General features: G+C 45.6%; 1 protein-coding gene across 4 annotated transcripts in view; it reads left to right on the forward strand.

Annotated features, from left to right (window-relative positions):
* LOC138736267 (ras-GEF domain-containing family member 1A-like) overlaps positions 1-23290 on the forward strand; it is a 181049-nt gene that overhangs the window by 134684 nt on the left and 23075 nt on the right. For 2 of the 4 annotated variants that reach the window (XM_069885494.1, XM_069885493.1), the window contains exons 3-4: positions 18318-18494; positions 19940-20059. In XM_069885494.1, the coding sequence (XP_069741595.1) occupies positions 18318-18494; positions 19940-20059 (297 nt within the window). Of the gene's footprint in view, positions 1-10475; positions 10636-13468; positions 13828-18317; positions 18495-19939; positions 20060-23290 lie in introns of those variants that run through there. The other 2 variants (XM_069885495.1, XM_069885496.1) reach the window with 2 other exon arrangements.

Raw genomic sequence — 23290 nt, forward strand, 5'->3', positions numbered from 1 at the left:
GTCTTTAGGCTGCTGTACCTTTTTCCCTGGGTGGCAGGGGTTCCTGAGGGTAAAGGCTGCTTTCTTAAGACCACCTCTTGTAGATGTCTTCGATGGAGTGAAGACTGGTGCCCATGATGTTGCAGGCTGAGTTAACCGCCTTTTGGGGATTTCTCTTGTCTTTAGCGTAGGAACCTCCATACCAGACAGAGGTGCAACCAGCCAGAATGTTCTCATTGGTACACCTGCAGAAGCTTTCCTGAGTCTTCAGAGACATATGGACTCTCCTCAAACTCCTCACAAAGTATAACCACTGGCGAGCCCTCTTCGTGATTGCATCAGCGTGGAGACTGCAGGATAGATCCAGGTGGCTAATTGACTGTCATGGAGTTACAGAAGCACAGAAATGTGCCCTTCAACCCATCAAAGCCCTGCTGACTGCCAATCATCCATTTACATCAGTCACATTTATTCCCACAATGCCTCCCAGATTACCCCGACTCACCAGTTACTCACTTATCAGAGGAAACCAGTGCACCAGCGTGTCACGGGGGGAGCGTGTAACATCCACACCAACAGCGCCGGAGATCAGAATTGAATCATGGTCAGGAGCTGAGGTGCTGAGGAGAGAAGAGTCACCACTTTGCTGCCCAGTACAAGATGGGGCCACTCCCATCCCAGAGGATCAAGGGTCCTTGTCCCACTATTTACTGAGATCATGGCTGATCTGATTGTAACCTCAACTCCGCTTTCCAGTCTGTCCATGGTGTCCTGTCACAGCACACACAGCACACACACGTGTGTACTCACATACAGACACTGAAACACTCAGACGTACACAGTCATGCATACACGCACACATGTAAACACATGCACACATAGAAGCAAATACACATACACAGAAATAAACACACACACACATATTCACACACAGGCAGAAATACATGTACACACACAAACACAGATACATATAGAGACAGAGAGACACACAGGCACACACACATGAGCATACACACAGGCACATACAAAGACAGCAACAAATACAGATACAACATGCACACAGACACACAAGCATAGACATATATATATATATATATACACACACACACATATAAAAATACAGACACTCTTTTTTTTTGTCAAGAACCTATTCACCTCTGCCTCAAAAAAATCCGAAGACCCCAGACCCATGGCCACATGAGTTGGAGTTCTAAAGACTTGTGACCCCTCACGAACAGAGTTTTGCCTTGTCTCTGTCTGAAAAAGGCAACCTCATATTTTTAAACACAGAGCCCTGGTTTTTCATATTGTGCAGAGCATGAGAAAGGCACGAGGATATCAAAGCAACTATTTTTTCCATGCTCCGAGGCCAGTAGTTGGTAACTTTCAGTGCAGTTTATTGAGTTAACCAACATCTTCCAGAAGGTCCCAATGTCGAAGAGTCATTGGACACTGTGGTGAGATGCGGGATTCCCCATCAATCCCTCTCATGTGCCTGTTTCTAATCTGAGCTGTGGAGATATTGGGGAAACCCCTCAGTCCACCATCTGCTCTTCACAGAAAGATATAGGATTTAGAGGGGTGGTGGGGGAGGAGGTGTTTGAAAGTCATGGACAGTACAGTCCTTCAGATCTTCATCTTCATCATGTATCTGCATTAATCTCATTTAATGCCCCACTAAATGTTGCACACTTTAAATTTAAACTTAGATGTATAGACACAGTAACAGGCCCTTTCGGCCCACGAACCCATGCTGCCTAATCAACCTACAACCCTGGTACGTTTTGGAGGGTGGGAGGAAACCAGAGCGCTCGGGGGAAACCCACACAGACTTGGGGAGAACATACAAACTCCTTATAGACATCGCGGGATTCGAACCCTGGTCGCTGGTGCTGTAGTACTGTTGCACTAACCGTGCTTATCAGGAACCCCCACCCCCCCTCAGCCACATAGAACAAACCCATCTTATTTAACCCCTTCTCATTCCTGAAACATTCCATCTGGTTGAGTCTCCTCTACATTCTCTCCAGGGCGTTCACACCCTTGCTGTAGTGTGGTGACTGGATGGAAGTGGCGTAGTGTGGTATACCCTGACTAATGGGTGACAAGGTTAACATAGGGTTTAGCGCAGCACAATCACAGAGACAACGACCGGAGTTCGTATCCAGCCCTGACTGTAAGGAGTTTGTATGCTCTCCCCATGTCTGCGTGGGTTTCCATCGGGTGCTCCGGTTTCTTCCCATCCTTCAAAAGGTAGTTGGGGTTATCAGTCATTTGGGTGTAATTGGGTGGCACAGGCTCGAGGGCCAAAAGGGCCTGTTACTGTAGAGCATGTTTAAATTTAATATTTAATGAAGACAAGTAACTCAATAATAGGAAACATTTCCACATAGCAAAGGTACCGCAAAACAATAAACAAAGGATATGAGCAATGTGTAGGAGGTGCAGGAAGATTTTTCGCCCGGACGGTGGAATCTGGAGCCCAGTGAGTGGATGGTGGAGGCAGTAGAGTGCCTGGCCTCAGCCACCATCTTGTGCTCCTTCCACTGCCCCATCTTCTCTCTCCCCCTGCCCCCCCATCCCCACCACCACCTTTTATTCAGCTGCCTGCCTGCTTTCTGCTTATACATAGGGCTCAGGCCCAAAATATTGGTTATATACCTTTGGCTCTTAGGGTGCAGTATGACCTGTTGAGTTTCTACAGAACTTTAGTGCATTGGACTTCAATCATAGCGTCTGCAGACTTTCCTGTTTAACGACTATGTAATAGTCAATAACGTAAAAGTCAACCCACCTATTTTTGGCCCTGGCCACCCACCCTGACTGCCCGACTACAGACTTCTGTCTCGGTCACCCGCCCATCTGAACTCCCGACTGTGGATCCTCACCTTGGCTGCCGTCCATCCGAGCTTCTGACGCCCCGACCACGGACTCTTGGCTTGGCTGTCCATTCAGCTGAACCCTCGATCGCTCGCCTCGACCACGAACTCTCACTAAGGCCCTGGCTGCCCGCACACCAGAGTTCACCATGTCCTGATCGGACACCTCCATTGCCTGGCCATCTGAGATCCCAACACAGTTATTTATCGTGGTCAAAAGAAGAATTCATGTCATAGTCAACCCTTTAAATTTAACCCTAAAAATTGGTCAATAAAATTTGACTATTAGACGCATATATACGATACATAAAACTTGACAACCCAGTGTGGGCCCTTCAGCCCCACAATGTTGTGCTGACCTATATTTTCTCCCATTGCACTGAAAAGGTATCCAGACGAACACAAATCACCAAGGCAGAAGGGGCTCTGGGCCAAATGGGATTCACCAGATGGGCAAGGGAATTCCTATTTCACTGTGCTACTCATCAACGGCAAGTGTGGAGTGAGGTTGGCTCATTCCAAGTGGAGTGGAGTGGTTCTAGAGAAAGTGATAAAAGCAATTGAACACACTGCAGACTGCAGTAAAGCTGGGATAGCACTCCTTTTAGAATGTGTGGACAGACCGTATCTTGGGCTAATCCCATGAAACCTCCTGTTACATCATGAGTCGTGAATACACGCCAGGTGTCGAGTTCTTTGCATCAGCTTCTTCAACTCAGAACTCTTTCCTCCAGCCCAGGACATGCCACATCAGCTCCCATGTTATTCAAAGCTCACTACCTTCTAAGGCTGGCATTTTTCCATCCAAGGCGCTCTCCACTGACTTGGGGACAAAAACACGACCAGTGCGGCACTGCCGACATTAAACTGTTGCTCCACTTACCTCCTGAAATAGAAATAAAAGAAAGCGAGATTTAACCAGGATGCTCTGGTGACATTCATCCTTTGCCCATCCATTTCATGAAAGGTTACTTGTGGGACCCTGCTGTGGATTAATTGTCTACTGTATTTCCTGAATTACTGCACCTCAAAAGCACTTCATTAATTGTTCTATCCTTGGGGCCTGAGGTGAGATGTGTGTTTCATTAACCTGGGTTACTTCCACTGAGATCTCCTGAATTCACGTAGGGTGCCACATGAATACAAATCTTTCTTTACGCGCAATTAATGTTGATTTCTGTCGCCTGCGAGCATTTTGAAAGAACTTTCCAGCAAGTGTGTGGGTGTGATGGAGGTTTGAGATGGAGAGGAGTCTCAAGTTTGCGGAAACTTTGAGGGGTGGCAGGAAGATGTCTTCTATTGAAGCCAACTATGTGGCATGGAGAAGAGAGGGAGGCTCTGGGGTGGGACCTACATCCCTGACCTACATGTGTGACGGCATGTCATGTCATGGTGACCAGAGGGAAAAAACATTGCCACTGAGTTTTCAAGATGCCTTTGTAGCACAGTGAGTTCAAAAGTAGCAGCCATTGCCCGAGGCACAAATACCAAGCATCTATTTCTGGACTGCACATCAATTCCATGATGCTTTTGTTTGCAAATGTGACTGGAACACAGAATCAATAAAGTGTGATGTCAGTGCCAAATGTCAGGACCATCCTTGTTGGCCTTCTAAAAACGTGTGCAGCCCAGATTTATTTGCTTCCTCATATGTGAGGAGGTAACTTTGTGCATAGTGTACACGTCTAAAGCACCAATACAAAATTGTATAAGGCACCATCACTAAATTACAGATGTTAGTACAACAACAACCTGGAAGATCTTTCCAGAGAACACGACAGCACTGAAAATAGGCCCCTCGGCCCTTCTAGTCTGTGCCAAACTATTATTCTCCCAAGTTCTATTGCCCTGAACCCAGTCCATAGTCCTCCATAGCTCTCTCTTCCATGACCCTACCCCAAATTTTCCTTTGACGTGAAAAATTGAGCTTGTATTCACAACTTCAGGTGGCAGCTCGTTCCACACTCTCTGTGAGGAAGATCCCCCTAAACTTTTCCACTTTCACCTCTGGTTTGTATCTCTCCTACCCTCAGTGGAAAAAAGCCTACTTGTATTGATTCCATCTATACCCTCATAATTTTGTCTACTTCTATCAATCTCATCTCAATCTTCTACGCTCCAGGGAAATGGTTAGGATCGAACCTGTTTAACCTTTCCCTGTAACTCAGTTCCTGAAGTCTGGGCAAACCTCCTTTGTACTTTTTCAACGCTATTGATATCTTTCCTGCAGTGTGGAGACCAAAATTGTACACAGTGCTCCAAATTTGGCCTCACATTTGACCAAATCTGGTCTTGTCCAACTTCACCAAAACATTCCAACTCCGAAAATCACTACGGTGATTTATGAAGGCCAATTTGCCAAAAGCTCTCTTTATAACCCTATCTACCTGTGATGCCACTTTCTTGGAATTATGTATCTGTATTTTCAGATCCCTCTGTTCTTCAGCACTCCTCAGTGCCCGACCATTTACCATGTATGATCTACCTTGGCTTGCAGATTTGCTTTGGAAAACTTCTTTGCCTCACAGAATTTGGGGCAGCACAGTTGGCATAGCGGTTAGCACAGTGCGACTACAACGCCAGTGACTTGGGTTAGAATCCAGCACTGCCTGAAAGGAGTTTGTACATTCTCCCTGTGAACTGCATAGCTTTGCTCCTGGTGTTTCGGTTTCCTCCCATCCTTCAAATTGACGAGGGGTTCTCGGTTAATTCGGATCTTTGGGTGGCACGGGCTTGTGGGCCAGAAAGGCCTGCTGCTCTGTCTAAATGAATGGAAATCTTTTTGGGAGGAGAGGAGTTTGTTTGGTGTGGTTGAGGGCAGGGAAGAGATGCAGGTCCAATCTAATCCAAGGAGGTCATGCATTCTTCCTGTACTAGCCCCACGCAGGAAGATGAGGAGACTCAGCCGTTCATTGTGGCCACATTACCTCCTTGCTTCCAACAGATTTAATGGCAGATGCCAGTCTCTGCAGAGTTCCTGCAACCATCACCAGCTCTTCCAAAATCCCAGGAAGTGAGAGAAGGAAAAATGGGCAAGGGTAATTTCACCATCCCAGCTCTTTTACCACAAAGTGACCCTTCAGCCCATCAAGCCTCTGCCAGCCACTGAGGTACCAAACATATTTTATACTCCCCACATTGCCATCAACAACCTTCCCCCCCCCTCCCCCCCCACAACCAATGGTGCACTCCGACAGGATATCCAATGGTTCACCTGTACGTTGTTAAGGCATGCAGGTGAAATGTTGAATTTAATCAGGTTTCTGCGGAGATAGAGGCACTTTATTGGCCATTATATCAATGTGGGTGAACCAGGATAGATATTTATTTCTAGGAATCTGGAGATAAGTATTTACCTCTTTAAAGAAAGAAGAGTAGAAACCTTAAGAAGCTAAAAATCATCAGGGCTGTGGAAGGATGTGCAGGGTTCATTAATCTCACCAGAAAAGAACCTCACAGGCTGAATCCTGAGAAGCTGTTTCTCACTGCTAATTTCATGAAGCTGGTCATTGGATGGAGATGAGTAAAGCATTCTGTTCCACAGGAGGGTGTGAATTATGGAAGCCTTCCACCCTGGTGGGGGTGGGGGTGGGAGGGGGGGGGGTGCATGGCTGGTCAGTTGATGGTCAGAGATTGGAAAAGAATCAAGGGCCTTGGGAACCGGGCAGGACGGATTATCAAGTGATGAAGCTGCTTTGATCTAATGATAGAGTGGAGCAAGTCTGGGGGCTGAACCACAAACTGATCCTCATTTTTTTTAATGTTTATATAGTCTGTTTTTAAGTTCAGATGGGATGTGCTCTGATTTAATATCACTTCTGTGTACATTGTTCCAAGAAGTTACGATGTCAAACACTGGGTGTTGCAGACAGGGTTATTATTACTCCTGGGTGGCAGCTGTTAACACTTAAAGTCACTGCAGTTCGAGGAATGCAGCATGTTATGGTGCAGCAGGGAAAAGTTCAGTTCAGCGCCATTCACAAGATCTGTCGGATTCAAAAATTGAACTCTTCTCCATTCGGAACTTGAAAATAGCAGGCGGCCACTTTGTATCCCAGCTGCTGCGCCCTCTAAGTTGTGCACGTGGGCGCGCGCATGTGCGTTTTGCCACCAGCGTCCAAAGAAAATCAATCTGCACACAAACTGAACAAAGTATAGAATAAAATCTTAACTAAAGACGTTACTCTGTAGAACATAATCATACTTGTATTAAAACATGCCAATATAGTTTTATTCGCCATGAGAGATTGGCTGAGCCAACATTATCTTGAAGCAATTTCAAGTTTAAATTTGCACAAGCACTCAGTCACAGTAAAACAATTTGCACAATGTAAGATTTTTATCGACATGCTCTTCTTAAAAATGAGAGGGAACATTGACTGCAACCCAGACTGTCTATCCTGGCGTTGCATTATCCCCATGCCGTCTTTCCCTTTCGGAGTTGCTTTTCAGAAAGCCCCCCCCCCCACACACCCCCCCACACCCAACTACGCTTTCCGTTGAGATTTTAAAGTGGGGATTTTCTTTTTTTTTGGTCTGTTCAGTTCCATTTTCCCCAGGTTTGCTCTTCTGCACACACAGGTGTCTGGACCTTTGACAAGGATGCCTCAAACCTTGGAGGGCACATTTTTATTTTAGTTTTCATAATTGAATTTACATAATAGAAAGATTAATTGACCTAATCCAATAACATGTCATACCCAATTAGACTAATAGTTACACTTGTCCAAGTTCAATAAGGCAGTCACTTCCTGTAAACCAGGCGAATTAGCAGATTTGTATATGTACATGAGGCTTAATGAGGGCAGTCAGTCAGTTTGTTTTCTCTGATGTTCTAATTATGATACCCTTCACGTTTTATTACAGCCTGTCAGTTTGGCTAAGAATCACTTCAGTTTCAGTCCAGGAACGTGTGCGTGGAATGGTTCAGCATGCAGGGTCAAAAGTGGAATCCTCTAGATTCCTTGCTCGGCCCTATCGCACAATTCTTGCTCCTGGGCGGATGTATTATTTGAATATTCTGCTTTCTCATAATTGCCACAGATGGCTTCACATAATTACTTGGATCCAAGTCATTGTTTAGCTGTACAGCAAGATCCCACAATGCAAATTGTGCAGAGGATATGGAGATTCTGCAGAGATAGATCTATTATCAATGATCTGGATGATAATGTGGTAAATTGGATCAGCAAATTTGCAATTGACACAAAAATTGGAGGCGTTGTGGACAGAGAAGAACGCTTTCAAAGCTTCCGAGGGATCTGGACCAAGTTGAAAAATGGGTTGAAAGATGGCAGATGAAATTTAATGCAGACAAGTGTGAGGTGTTGCATTTTGGAAGGACAAACCAAAAAAGGACATATACGTTGAAAGAGAGGGCACTAAGGAGTGTGGTAGAACAGAGGGATCTGGGAATACAGATACATAATTCCCTGAAAGTAACGTCACAAGTGGATAAGGTTGAAAAGGGAGCTTTTGGCATGTTGGCCTTCAAAGTTTTGAGTTGGGACGTTATGGTAAAGTTGTATAAGACATTGGTGAGGTCTAATTTGGAGTATGCATGCCACCTAACTACAGGAAAGATATCAATAAGATAGAAAGAGTGCAGAGAGGATTTACTAGGATATGACCCGGACTTAAGGAAATGAGTTACAGGGAAAGGTTAAACAGGTTAGGACTTTATTCCCTGGAGCTTAAAAGAATGAGTGAAGGTTTGATAGAGGTATTTAAAATTAAGAGGAGGATATACAGAGTAAATGTAGGTAGGCTTGTACATGAATCTCAAAAGGTTGGTTTACAGGCAGCAGATTATCAAGAGGAATGTTGGCCTTCATTACCAGAGGGATGGAATTTAGGAGCAGGGGGGGGTTCTGTTGCAACTCAATAAGGTCATGGTGAGGCTGCATCTGGAGCTTTACGCACAGTTCTGGTCTCCTTACTTGAGGAAGGATGCACTGGCTTTGGAGGTGGTGCAGAGGAGGTACACCAGGTTGATTCCAGAGATGAAGCGGTTAGCCTATGAGGAAAGATTGAGTCGTCTTGGACTGTACTCACTGGAATTTAGAAGAATGAGAGGGGATCTTATAGAAACATACAAAATGATGAAAGGCATAAGAAAGATATAGGTAGTTAAGTTGGGGGAGACTCAAACTAGGGGACATTGCCTTAAGATTGAGGGTATTTGGTTTAGGACGGAGACGAAGAGGTACTGCTTTTCCCAGAGGGTGGTGAATTTATTAAATACGCTACCCACTGAAGCAGTGGAGGCTACCTCAATAAATATATTTAAGACAAAGTTGGACAGAATTTTACACAGTAGAAAAATTAAGGATATGGGGAAAAGGCAGGTAGGTGGAGATGAGCCTATCATCAGATCAGCCATGATTGCATTGAATGGGGGAGCAGGCTCGACGGGCCGGATGCCTGCTCCTATTTCTTATGTTCTTAAAGAGCAAATGAGGTAAATAAAGTGGGATTTTTTTAATGCTGATGCTAATAAGAAACATTGGCTGGTTTGCAACGGTAGAAGGCCATATAGCCAATATGCCTGTCTTAATAAATATTTGTTGGAGAAAGGGTGTGGTGGAAGAATGTTCAGAATACAGGAAGCAGCTGAAGAAGCCGATGGAACCTCAGGTTAAAGCCCAGTCTGACCATGCTCCACAGAAGGTGAACCATTGACAACACCTCGTCAACATATTTTTGAGGCCATCCTCGAAACTCACAAACTTCAGTCCTCAATGACTGATTTGTAGTGACAGCCAAACATTGAGTGCCAAGATACAAGGCGACAAGTTGGGAAATCCTTCACTTAATTTTCATAATAGTTGGAAACGGGTGAGGGAGATCAGGGCAGAATAGGAATTCAGGAACAACCGATTCATTTGCCCAGGAGCTTGACAGGCCAAACAGCCTCCTTCTGAGCTGTGATTCAGCATGATGCAAGGAACTTTTGACAGTGCAATTGATTCGGCCCACTCAAGATCAAATTTATTGTCATCTTACTGTACAAGTACAACCCGAGAAAACAGCCTTCTCCGGTCCTGGGTGCAAAACGTGCAGACCCACCACCAGACATCACACAATGCACATGCAGGACCTCAATAAATATTATTCCATTGAGTATGAGAGTCTCGGAGGGTCAGTGTGAGCAGTTCCTTGGGCCCTCCAGCACGGGAGGAAGCTCTTCCTCAGCCTGGTGGTGCAAGGCTGTTTGTGTCTTTTTCTTGATGGGAGCCGGCTGAAAGACCTGTGTGCAGAGTTCCTGGACTGCACCTGAAATGTCATGGGAAGCAAAGTCTGAAAAGAGCAAAGCATTTGTTCCTTGGGACTCTGAGTCAAAGGGATTGGGCCCATTGAAGGAGCAAAGTGAATTGGGAGGAATCTGAGGGCAGGAGTTGGAGTTGGGGGGGGCATTTGAGTGAAGCTTCAAGTGACAGTCGTGGCCAAAAATGCGTCCAAGAAGTGTAATAGGGGAGATTGTGAGATTGTCCCTAAGGTTCAGCTGCCGTTCTGCCTGCTGCCTGGGAGGTGCTGCAGAACACACCAAGCGCAGAGTCGGAAACCTGTTGGCTCGGGGAAAGTCAGAGTGGGATGGGCTAGAGGCTTCTTTACAACACGCACAGTCATTGCATACACAGAGACGGAGGGAAACCCCAGCGGGAACTTTTCGGGGGGGGGGGGGAAGAGTGGACCTCGCTTCATCTCCGAGCTGGTTCAGTGTCTCAGTCGCCCTTGCGGAGAGAGGAGACCAACCCCGCCACTGCAGAGGATGAGGGTAAGGACTTGGCTTCTTCCACTTCGTGTTTGCAAAAGGCGCTTTCAGACTCAAACGGATTCCACCCCGTCCTCCTCTGTTTCGGACTCTCTGCTGCGCACTTTGGTCTCCAGGTCCAGTCCACACTGAGCCTTCAACAGGCGAGAGCCATGTATTCAGTGGATGTGTGCAGACAGGGCTTGGTTTCTTTCCTTGCTCCTGCGGGTGAAAATTCGACAGGTGCATTGACCAGGACCTCCTGACCCACAAAGTGGTCTTCAAACTGCCCCCTCAACTCCCATTCCACCTCCAGTGATCCCTAGGTCATCGGTGGTCTGTCATTGATTAGGGATTTGCTTAAGGTGGGAATCACTGTTCGAGATTCAATTGTGACTGAAATGTTTTGTTTGAGAAAAACTGTCATTGGCCCATTTCCTTTGGAGTTCTGAAACCGTGCACAGAACGAGTCAATCGGGACGATTGAAACTTTTTCTTTCCACCCACATCCCACCTTAAGCAATCCCTTACAGAGCCCCTATTGGCTTAGGGATTACTTAAGGTGGGATGTGAGTCGAAAGAAAAAGTTTAAAGACCGTTGCTCTAAATAAAGCAAAGTTACTGGCTCCTTAATGTAGTTATTGTGTGTTGGATCTTGCTGCCTGATACTGACCGTCCACTTGGTGCAACTGTGGATTCTTTGCCTCATTTTAACACCGTATTTGCTGGGCTGATGTGTTCACGTACTGATGGGATAAGGGCTCAGTGCCATGGATTGTGTTCCTGTGTCACACCTGGATGTGAACGAATATCTGCTGTGAGCTTCAGTATCTGTTTACTGATGATTTGACAGAGTCCGAGCAAGTTTCCATGCACCAAACTGCCCCCATCAGACCTGATCTGATGTAGAGAAGAGTTGTGTTTGAACTGTGTTTATCACAAACTGTGGAAAGTCTAATTGTCATTGTAACAGAGGGAATGTGGCTATGTCTATGCACTGCAAGATCCCACAGATCGCGTCGTGGGCGTGAACAGATTATGTGTTGCGTTGGTCAGGACAACAGGAGGACCGATGTCCTGCTCCCCTCCAAGCAATGACGGAGGGTCTTCAGGATGAGACTCACAAATACTTCAGCCCTGGCAGCAGGAGTGTCACCTTGCACACAGTTCCTAGAATGAGTCTGAATCCCTCCACCTCCTGACACAGAAGCGGGATGGGGATCAGCCGGCACCCATTCCCAGATCTTCACATCTCCTCTGTTTGCTCCATTCCCCGCCCAGCTCCCACGAGGTGGCTAGCTGCCCTGAGTGCCCTGAGTGTGGGGGTCATTGCCATCCCTCCTGGATCAGGCAGTAGAAGCTCTGAGCACGTACGTGTCATTTTTCTGCAGTTTCCTGATGTGGCCAAGATGAAGTGAGATTCTTGTGTATTTTTAACTTGCTACATTCACAAGATGTTTGACAGCTTTGCTGGAATGCGAATGATGCAGTCTTTCTTCCTGTATTGGTCAATCGATGCTCAAAGAGTGATCCAGGTATTTTTGGTTTATTTTGTAAAACTCCGACAACAGCACAGTCATAGGCCCTTCTGGGCCATGTGCCTGTGCCGCACAATAACAACCAAATGACCTACAACCTACATGGGGTTTTTTGAGGGTGGGAAAAAACTGGAGCACCGAGAAGAAACCCGTGCAGACACACAGAGAATGAAAAACTCCTTACATACAGCACTGGATACTAAGCTAGGTCACTGGCGCTGTATTACCGTTGTGCACCATTTGCTCCCTGTATTCACATCAAGACTGGGAGAAATGATCAACAGCCCAGAATCTCTGTATTATGACATGTAGTTTGGACCTCCCCCCACCCCGCCCCCCCCCCATCCAACTTTTCGTCCATCTTCACTCGTCCATTATCTAGGCTCTACCTTTCTCGGCAATTATAAGGTTGTACTATAATTGTGTATCACTTCCTTTAAGTAAATTTGATCATCTGCTGGATGTTTGGGTAAGTGGAGGAAACATATTCTGGGCAGCGGGGTGGGTGGGGAGAGTACAGCGTGTCCCAGTGACTCAGATTCGACCCTGAGCTCTGACGCTGGAGTTTGCATGTCCTCCCACATCACAAAGTCACCCCCCCACCACACAACCCAGGCCACGCCCTCTTCACTCTGCTACCATCGGGTAAAAAGGTCCAGGAGCCTGAAGATGAGCACTCAGTGGGCACAAGGACAGCTTCTTCCCCGCTGCCATCAGATTCCTGAATAATCAATGAACCAAAGTCTTTGTCTTTTTTCTCACACAACTTTTACTTTGTAATATGGTGTATATAAATATTTGCTGCCTCAAAATAGTGAATTTTGTGATGTGTTCGTGACGATAAAATCTGATTCTGGGAAAAGATGGTTCAGTAGCCTTTGTAAAGGCTGGAGGCAAGAAGGGGAGTGGGATTGGTAGGATTTCTTGGGAGAGCTTGTCAAGACCAGATGGGCCAAATAGCCTTGTTTTCTGTTGTAAGAAAATATGGGTGAGGGTATTTATGTCGGAGAGTTTGGCTCCTTGACCCACTGCAGTCATGAGGTGAAAGTTCTCCTGCAGTACTGTTGGCAAGTGGTCCAGGCCCAATGGTTCAATGACCTTTTTCCTGGCATGACTTGGAGAAAACATTAGAGAAGATGGTGTTCCATAAACATGTTTGTACAATAACATTGGGCAGTATTGTTTCCATGCTTCTGTGTTTAATGCACAAACATTGTGCATTGGAATTGGAAGATTAGATTTTCATCAGGCACTGATACTTGAAGGTAATCAAATGTAATCAGTCAGTCAGCACCCTGTGGAAATCAGTATCAGGGAGGCCAATAACCTTCATATTTTGGTCAATGAAGGGTTGGGTCTTGGATGAGATAGCACTTGTCAGTCCCCTCTCTCGTTGAATGGTGTAACGACAACAAACTTGTGCTCAATGTCAGCAAAACAAAAGGAGATGATTGTGGACTTCAGGAGGAAGACAGGGGAACATGACCCAGTCCTCATCGAGGACTCAGTGGTGGACAGGGTCAAGAACTTCCAAGTTCCTGGGTGTCAGCCTCTCCGAGGATTTGTCCTGAAGCCTCCACGTTGACGCAATCATGAAAAAGGCTCGCCAGTGGCTATACTTTGTGAGGTGCCTGAGGAGATTCGGTATGTCACCGAAGACTCTCGTAAGCTTCTGCAGGTGAGCATTCTGGCTGGTTGCATCACTGTCTGGTATGGAGGCATCAACTCTCAGGACAGGAATAAATTCCAGAGGGTTGATAACTCGGTCTGCGATATCACGGGCACCAGACTTCACTCCATCGAGGACATCTACATGAGGCGGCGCCTTAAAGAAGCAGCCTCAAAGACCTCCACTACCCAGGCCAGGCCCTCTTCACTCTGCTACCATCGGGAAAAAGGCGAGCTCTGCCTGCTGCCATCAGACTCCTGAATAATTAATGAGCCGAAGACACTGCCTCTGTGCATTATTATTGATATTATTTTGTTATTTAGTAAGATGTGGCTTCTTGACTCATTCGTAAGATGGTTATAATATGTACGTCTGCACTGCTGCTATAAAACATCAATTTCATGACTTGTTCATTGGAATAAATTCTGATTCTCTGACAAATGGACCATTCAGCCTGTGTTGGTTCTGGTGCTAGGATTATGCTATACAGTTATTCCCACCCTTTGCCAGTAACTCTCTAAAATCATACCATTGTAGGGATATAAATGGTTCTAAGGTCAGGAGGGTTTTGGCTCATGTATGCGCTAACCATATTGTCTGTGCTCATTCATGATGGCCCATGTGTAGCTTCCTTTATCCACAAGGGGGAGCCTCATCCAGGCAGCCAGCCCTGCATCAGGTTTCAAATCCCATAGTGGGATCGGGAGAACATCTGCACCTTTAGTTCCCAGGGCCTATTTTTTTCAGGTTTTTTTTCCTCTTTTCAACACTGAACCTTCAATCAGGAAGCACCGTTAATGAGGTCATGGTTCCTGCTTGTGAAGCTGACACTGTTTTCTTTAACCTGCTCTGTGCGCTGGTCCAGATCAGTGCTGTATTTTGGTAGTGGGGCATGTATCCTGTTGTACAGAGCACAATGAAGGGGTTAATCCCAGCTGATAAGCAGCGCCTGGATGTGTTCTGGGAAGCATGTGGTATCCAAACAGGACTTGTCCTTCTGTGTCCAGACTCTGTTCCAATGGTACTTTGTGCATCTTCCTCAAAAAGAACAAAGTTGCCATTCCCTTCAGAATATTGGGACAGCCTGGTGCTTTTCAAAGTCCTTTCACAATTCCAGCTTCACCCATGACTGTGGTATTTATGCAGAGCATGAACCCACAATAGCAGGGTGATAAACAGCAAAGGCATGGCTGTCAGTGGTGAATTGATTATGGTCAGCAATGATTGCCAGGATGCGAAATGGTTAGAGATTTATATTTAGAAAGAGGGGGCAAAGACAAAGAAGGATGTTAAAAGAAATCTTATACAAGTAGGAAAGTCTCACTTCTCAGAAGACAGTTTTGGATGGAACCTGATCAAACCAAAATCCCACCAGATTTAGACAAAAATGCATTCTTGTAAAGAAAACAGGCTTAACAGGTGAAAAAAGAAACAACATCACATTAGATCTGGGTAAGTCATCTTACCATTTCAATTCTGCGTCGCACTCCTGCACCCACATGCTTGTCCATTCACTGGCAAACCCAGGCCTTCCTGCTCAAATTGAGGGGACTTTTAAAACAAGAACAAATTTTGGAAATGGTGAAAACTCAGCAGGTCAAACAGCGTACTTTATATCACAAAAACAAAGATGGATAACCAATGTTTCAGGCTTGAGCCCTTCATCAAGTAATGTAGACAGGCATCTGAATAACATGGTGGGGTGAGAGGTAGGGGGAAGAGCACAGGCCCCTCAGGCAGGAGGTAGTAGGTGGGATAAAGGAGGGAGGGAACAGCAGCAAACTGGGAGGGGGACCAGAGAGGGAAGGGGGTGGAGAGCTGGAGGAAAGGAGAGAGAGAATTGGGGGTGGGCGAGCAGAAACTGGAGGTCGATGTTCATGCCATCCATTTGGAGAGCACCCAGGTGGAATATTAGGTGTTTCTCCTCCAATTTACGGGTGGCCTTGGTTTAACAGTGCAGGAGGCCACGGACACACATGTCGGCATAGGAGTGGGGCGCAAACTTGGAAATGGTGACCTGGCTCGCCCAGATCTAACACGATCTTGAATCTTCTTTCATACGTGATGCCTGTTTTCTCTACAAGAATGTACTTTTTGCGATATCCAGTTGGATTTAAGTTTCTTGAGTTTCCGTCCAAAACTGTATTCTGAGTAGAGAGAGTTTCACCTTTCCTATTTCTTTCAGCTAGTCATTCCTCACCTCTCTGCCCAGATATTCTTCTGCATCCAACCCTGCTCTCATGGTGTGATCTACCCTCAGTCGATGTTCAGCAATCCTTCCATTTTTTTTTTACGAGAATTCACATCCTTGTAATCCTTCCTTTTCTCCAACCATGAATCTCTAACTGCCACGCATCCTGGCAATTATCACTGACCATGATCAGTTCACCACTGGCAGTTGTGCCTTCACTGCCCAACACTCTTCCTAAAACCTTTCTAAATCCATCTACTTCTTTTACTAACTTTTATTTTGGGGATATTAACACTCTTATTACAGTCAAGGTTTATTATCATGATATATTAACACATAAACGCTCATGGCTGCCATCACATGAGCTCTATCGAGAGCATCTTGACCAGCTGCATCACAATGTGGTCCAATTGCTGCAGAGAAATGGATTGGAAGTCAATCCACAGGACCATAAGTGTGGCAGAGAGGATCACTGGAGTCTCCCTGCCCCCTGTCCCTCCACCATCGACGTGATCTACTGAAATTGTTGACTTAAGTGGGTATACATAATAATAGAGGACCCCTTCCACCCTGCATGCAGCATCTTTCAACTGTTCCCATTGGGAAAGGGATACAGGAGTATCAAAGCCCACACCAACAGGCTAAGAAACAGCTGAATGACCAAAGAAACCGCTCATACTATTAAACAATGCATATTTATTTGTATAGATGAATACTTGTCCTGCATATGTATTGTTTGTCTGCATCTGTGTTATGTCTGGTTGTGTGTCTGCGTGTTTTGCACCAAGGACCGGAGAACGCTGTTTTTTCGGGTTGTACTTGTGCAATCAGGTGACGATAAACTTGATTTGACTTGACCTGATAGCCCTTTGAGATGATATTGCTTCATTTTCTACAATGATCTTTTGGACTTGTCATCTTACCTTCATACTTGAGTGGTGGAATCTGTTTGCCATGTTCTTTGGATCAACAAATGACTCGAGACGTCCGTCTCCAATGCAACTCAAAAATAAGCTTGCCTTTGTTTATCTCAGTCCATTGAAATGGAAGTACAGTAGCCATTGAACACAATGGATTGTCTTTTAACAGCAGAGTGCGGAAGGCTGGACCAGCGAACAGGAATTAGTAGAGAGTGAGCAAAGCACTGGGGCAATGAGACACAGATGGTGGAATGATTCAATGGGGAAATGGCTTATTGTACCTGCCCTCCAGCAGATGTTTATGTATGAAAAGATTATGACGATGGTGAAAGAGTAATGAGAAAGAATATGATGGCCGTTATCAGTGAGAGCTGGTGGTGTGCAAGTTGACTGCCAAGCATCCCTACTTTACAATAGTGAGCATACTTCGCCATCTTAGTGGTTAGCGCAATGCTCTTAGAGCCAGGTTTGAATCTGGCGTTGTCTTTAAGGAGTTTGTATTTTCTCCCAGTGTTTGCATGGATTTCCTCTGGTGTGGGTGGGGGGGGGGGAGGGGCTCCGGTGTTCTCCCACCCTTCAAACTTTTTGGATCATTTCAAGATGATGGCATTTTTCTGACTTCAACTCAAGACCCAATTTGATCTTTTACTATATTGATAGCCAGACGTGCAATATTGATTAAATGGAAAGATAATACTCCACCTACACACACACAATGGTTAAATGACATTATGTCTTGTTTAACTTTAGAAAAAAGTAGATATGTTGTTAAAAATTCAAATATTAATTTCCTAAAGACATAGGGCCCTTTTCTGGACCCTTCCCACAATCTAAAGTTTAAGGTTGCTACAAGCTTCGATGCTGGGCTGTCTATTTCTACGTGTTCGCCACTTGATGCCCACGTGTTAGTATTTTTATAGCCTTGTATAGTGGTCCGGGTTTTGAATTAATGGGGGTGGGGTTTTTTTTTGTAATTTGGTATTTCAATATATAATTGCATTGTTTGCTTTTTGTATTATTGCAAACTTCAATAAAAATATCTTAAAAAGAAAATGTACAGGCTTGCAGGTCAATTGGGTGGCATAGGCCCGTGTGTCGGAAGGGCCTGTTACCGTGCTCTAGGTCTAAAATTTAAAAATCTGTGAGAGCATGTGGTGTACAAGTTTAGTGCCAAACTTTGTGACTTTACAACTCAGCCATTATCTGTGGGAGCTGTGAATTGGGCTGCTTTCAGCTTCCTGATTTCATCTTGGAGTCCACTCCTCATTTGCTGTTAAAACTCCTTTCAGACTTCCCAAGGTCACAAGAGCAACTTGAGAAAGGAACCAAGCTCTCGATGAAAGGAGAACTGAGGCCGCTGACATGTTTGTTCTCTTTTTTTTCTCCAGGAAACGATGCCCCAAACGCCAATTTTCCCAAGCATGCTCAGTACCAGTTGTAGTGGCCACGTCCACCCAGACATGGAGAAGTGCGGAGACCCCGTATACCAGGACGGAAGTCTTGTCTCGGGGTCGCTCGAGGTACTGATTGAGCACTTGGTTCCCACGGTCGATTACTATCCTGACGTGAGTATTCCCACATGGGTACCTCCTCTCAATCCTTCACCAGAAGGAGGCTCTGACATTTAAGTCAGAAAGATTTCTATCATGGGCTTTGCTTCTATTGTTGGTGATGAACCTTTCCTCCATGGTTTGAGTAGAACACAAGGAACGGTCAGCATGGGAAATGGGTAACATACTGCAGAAAAGTCCATTCCTCCATTCAATTATAATCAAATCTTCACAGACGCTGGACAATCTGAAGCAAAAACATCCAAGTTCAGAAAATAGTCAGGCTGTATCTGTGAATGAGCAATAGAGGTTTGAGGACACTTTTATTCACAGCTTCTGGGTGCCAGTTTCATGTCTGACCTCAACTGCTTCCTGTGTGGAGTTTGCATGATCTCCCTTTGACCATGCATCTCCTCCAGCTGCACCCAGGGATGAGTAGCTGGTGGGTTAATTGTTTGCTGTAATTTGACCCAACGGTAAATTTGGGACGGCATGTTTAGTGTGATGCCGTTACAGCGCCAGCGACTGGGGTTCGAATCTGACGCTGTCTGTAAGGAGTTTTATGTTCTCCCTGTGTCTGCATGGGTTTCCTTCAGGGGCTCCGGTTTCCACCCACCTTTCAAAAAACGTACGGGATTGTAGGTTAATTTGGGTGTAATTCGGTGGCACAAGTTTAAATGGTCAGAATCAGCTTTTACCAGGCTGTAAATAAAATTTACATTTAAAATAAAAAGAATGAAAATTAAATGTAATGTTTCAAAGGTTAAAAGATTTATTGATAACACATTAAAAAGGTAATGTGCATGGTATGCACATTAAGGCAAACAAAGAATCGTCACGAGCATTGTCCGAAGCCCCTAACAATAGGAGAAAGAGAAGCAAAAGAGAGTCCCTTCAGAGTCACTGAGTGTCCGTGAATTTGCCTCCAGCCCTCCCGCAGTCTCTACAGCCGCACATATATTAAAGTATACAATGTGATTTTATCCATTAATGCATAAAGGATTGGTGTGGATTCTGTGGACTGTGACAGTGCTCTGTGACTTTGCGTGAGAGCTCATCTCATTATTTTATCCACGTCACGTTCAATGGGATTGCAGGTTGGATGAAATCCTGTCTGGTAAAGTTTCAGAAAACTATGCTAAGTTATTGTTGGCTCTATCTATTCAGAGTGACACGTCGGCTTAGCACCTTGGCCCCATTGTTACAGCACCAGCCACCAGAGCCAAGGTTCGAATCCTGTGCTGTCTTTAAGGAGTTTTATATGTTCTCCCCTTATCTGCATGGGTTTCCTCTGGCGGCTCCGGTTTCCTCCCACTGTACGGGGGTTGTAAGTTACTTGGGCATAATTGGATGGCACGGGATCGTTGGCCAAAAGGGCCTGTTAACATGCTGTATGTCTGAATTTTATTTTTAAATTTAAAAGAAGTGAAAGTACTCATGTTCCCTTCTCTCCCACACAGCGGACGTACATCTTCACCTTCCTCCTGAGTTCACGTGTCTTCATTCACCCTCAAGAGTTGCTGGCAAAAGTTGGGCAAATCTGCAGCAAGCAGCTGGAAGCAGGATCGGAGACAGATAAGGTACGGAGCAGAGCATTTCCTTCAGCTGTGTCTTGAGCTTGGTCCAAGGCTAGAGGTAACTTTCAGCCAGCACAGTCAGTGTCTGAACATCAGCTCCTCGGTAACCGAGGCAATCCGAATGATCTCGACATAAAACTGTCCCTGGGTGACTGTCAGGATGTGGTTTTACAGATGCTCAGAAGTTGATTTTGATAAGTCAAAAAATACACACAAGTAAGCCAACTTGATAAATGTACCCGAGGTGAGGCACTGAAGTCTGCAGACAAGGTGATAATAGGAAAAAATACACACTAATGCTGAAGCACTGAGCCGGTCTCACAATGCCCATCGGAGGTAAAGATATATTACCAATGTTTCGTGCCTAATCCCTTTTTCAAGGTATAAGCAAAAAGCAGGCAGATGTCTGAATAAGGACAGAAGGGGGAGACCAAAGGACAAATGGTGTTAATTGGATATGATGAGATGTCAGTGAGGATTGATTTTGGCTGTGAAAGGAGACAGAGAGAGAGAGAGAGAGTGCACGCTGGGGAAAGGCGACAGGGGATCGTAGATGGGGAGGGGGTGCGTGTTTGGGTAACTGTTACCTGTATAGAACTGTATAATGAATGGCATCAAAGCACATGAAACTCAAAAGAAAGAACAATTTCCAAAGGTGGGGAGTGTGGGAGCTGGTTTTGCAGAGCATTGGAGTGGACATATGTTGGACTTTTCCATTTAATAATATGGGAGCTTGTTTAAATGTTGGTGTGTCCCTTGGCCAGGCATTTATCACCCAATGTGACCTATTCACAGCAAAGTATTATTGATCATACTCTTGTCACCCCAATCACCCTGTCTCCTTTCCCCACCCCGCCTCCCACTGACTGCTGCTGGAGGAGCGGTCTTCATCTCCTCTCGCCTCCGCGTCTCGGTTGGGCAACCCTAGATCACCGGCCTCTTTTTCCAGAGGTTAAAAGCAGAAACAGTCCCCCGCCTCCTTGTGGAATTCTCACACGATGAGGAAGAGTGCTGGGTTTTGGCACGGGAAGATCCCACACGAGGATAATGGTGGGGGGGGTGGTGGTGTTGGCCCTTGTTACGTTCAGTGCACCCAAGGTGTTCTCTCTCAGTGGCCAAGCTGGGCAGCCTTGTCAGGTATTGGGATGTTCACTTGATAAGGCCAGCCCATTTTTTTTTTCATCCAGATTCCTCTTTCCTTGATGTAGAATAAAACTCCAGAAAGTGAAGGATTTAAAAAAAAGAATCTGGGCAACAGAGCTCCAAATGAAACACCCTCCATGATAGAGGCGTGTGTGAATCGTTTAAAATGTGTTAGTGACAAAGACAGAAAGTGCCTGCTTCGACAGCTGAGAGCGTGAAACCTGTCAGCTCTGATGAACTCGCTCATTGGGAATACTCTGTGAGACAGAAATTTGGTTTGAAATGTGGAAGAGCTCCGCTGGGGGAACAGAAGGGAGTTTTAACAGTCCTCGGGTTAGATCTGAGTCTGCTTCTGGCAGATGGCTGTGAGTCATCTGTTTGTGTCTCCAGTAACCCAGAAACACACACAAAAAAACCCTCCCATTTCTGTTGCACTTTTAACATCCCCTTCAGCATCTCAAATAAAGACTTGGTCTGTGGCCCACTGTTGTGATGGAGAGCGTGTGGCTGCAGATCTGGGCTCAGAAGGCTCCCACGAGCATCCGCGGTGCCTCCTACATTATTGCCCTCACCACTTCTCCAGCTCCCTAATAGGATTGAGTTTACATCTGCCACCATCCAGGGAGGGCTCGGCTGATCCTCACAAATGCAGTCCTGTCCCCACCCCCCAGTTCTTCTGTCAATCGTCTTCACTGGTTAGTGATACCTTGGCCAATGGGGTGAAAAACGTAAGTCAGCAGGTGCTGTGATTGTAGCAAAAGCACATGAATGCCGGAGGAACTCAGCTGGTCTCTCAGGGTCCATAGGAGGCAAAGATACAGTATATCACTGGCATTTCAGGCCTGAGCCCATCTTCAAGGGCATTGGGACAATTTCTCACAATCAACTCCCTCTAAACCCTAAGTAATGAATGAGATAAAAAGATGGAGAGGTGACCAGTGATAGTATTAAGGGGAGAGGGGAGAGAGATGTTGAGTGGCGATCAGTGGTAGTATTAAGGGGAGAGAGATGTAGAGAGGTGATTGGTGGTAGTATTAAGGGGAGAGGGGAGGGAGATGTAGAGAGGGGATCGGTGGTAGTATTAAGGGGAGAGGGGAGGGAGATGTAGAGAGGGGATTGGTGGTAGTATTGAGGGGAGAGAGATGTAGCGAGGTGATTGGTGGTAGTATTAAGGGGAGAGGGGAGGATGATTTTGCGAGGGAATCGGTGGTAGTATTAAGGGGAGAGAGATGTAGAGAGGTGATTGGTGGTAGTATTAAGGGGAGAGGGGAGGATGATTTTGCGAGGGAATCGGTGGTAGTATTAAGGGGAGAGAGATGTAGAGAGGTGATTGGTGGTAGTATTAAGGGGAGAGGGGAGGGAGATGTTGAGAGGGGATCGGTGGTAGTATTAAGGAGAGAGATGTAGAGAGGTGATTGGTGGTAGGTATTAAGAAAGGAGAGGAAGGGAGGGAGGAGGGAAAGAGAGAGACACTTGCAGGAGGACTGTCAAAGCTTCAGATGAAGTTAGTTTGAAGGTTCACCTGTGAACAGTGGCAAAATGTCAGATGCAACTTTGAGCTCACACCGCAACTACATTTACTTACAATGTTTGTCTTTGCTGTTACTCTCATTGCGTTTCCTTCCTCGACTGCCTGTTTCCTTCCCACTATTCTTTGCCTTTACCCCTCTGCTCTAAACCTTGGCCTTCAGCCAGTGCTTTCCACCTTAATCACTGTTCTCTTCGGAGGGGAAAGAAAAAAAGCAAGAACATAGTGATATAGTGAAGTTCATTTTTTTCACTGCAAAGAATAACAGGCTAACACTCCATCAGCTCAAGTTACTGACAATGTTTGGATCACGGACGTTGGCAAAATCCCTTTTCTGTTTATTCGATGGAATCACCTGTCCAGATTTTGAATGTTTACATTGGCATGTCACACTGTTTTTAACACCGGGGGGTAGAGCAAGTGCAACCTGCTGATGGGGAAGCAATCATAACACTGAAGAGGTATTTAGACAGGCATATGACTAGCCAGGGACCCAGATACAGACCTGGTCAGATGAGAACCATGGTCAGCACAAACATACAGGCCAAAGGGCCTGTTTCTGT

Source organism: Narcine bancroftii, chromosome 6 (genome assembly GCF_036971445.1).
Source record: "Narcine bancroftii isolate sNarBan1 chromosome 6, sNarBan1.hap1, whole genome shotgun sequence".
Lineage (NCBI taxonomy): Eukaryota > Metazoa > Chordata > Chondrichthyes > Torpediniformes > Narcinidae > Narcine > Narcine bancroftii.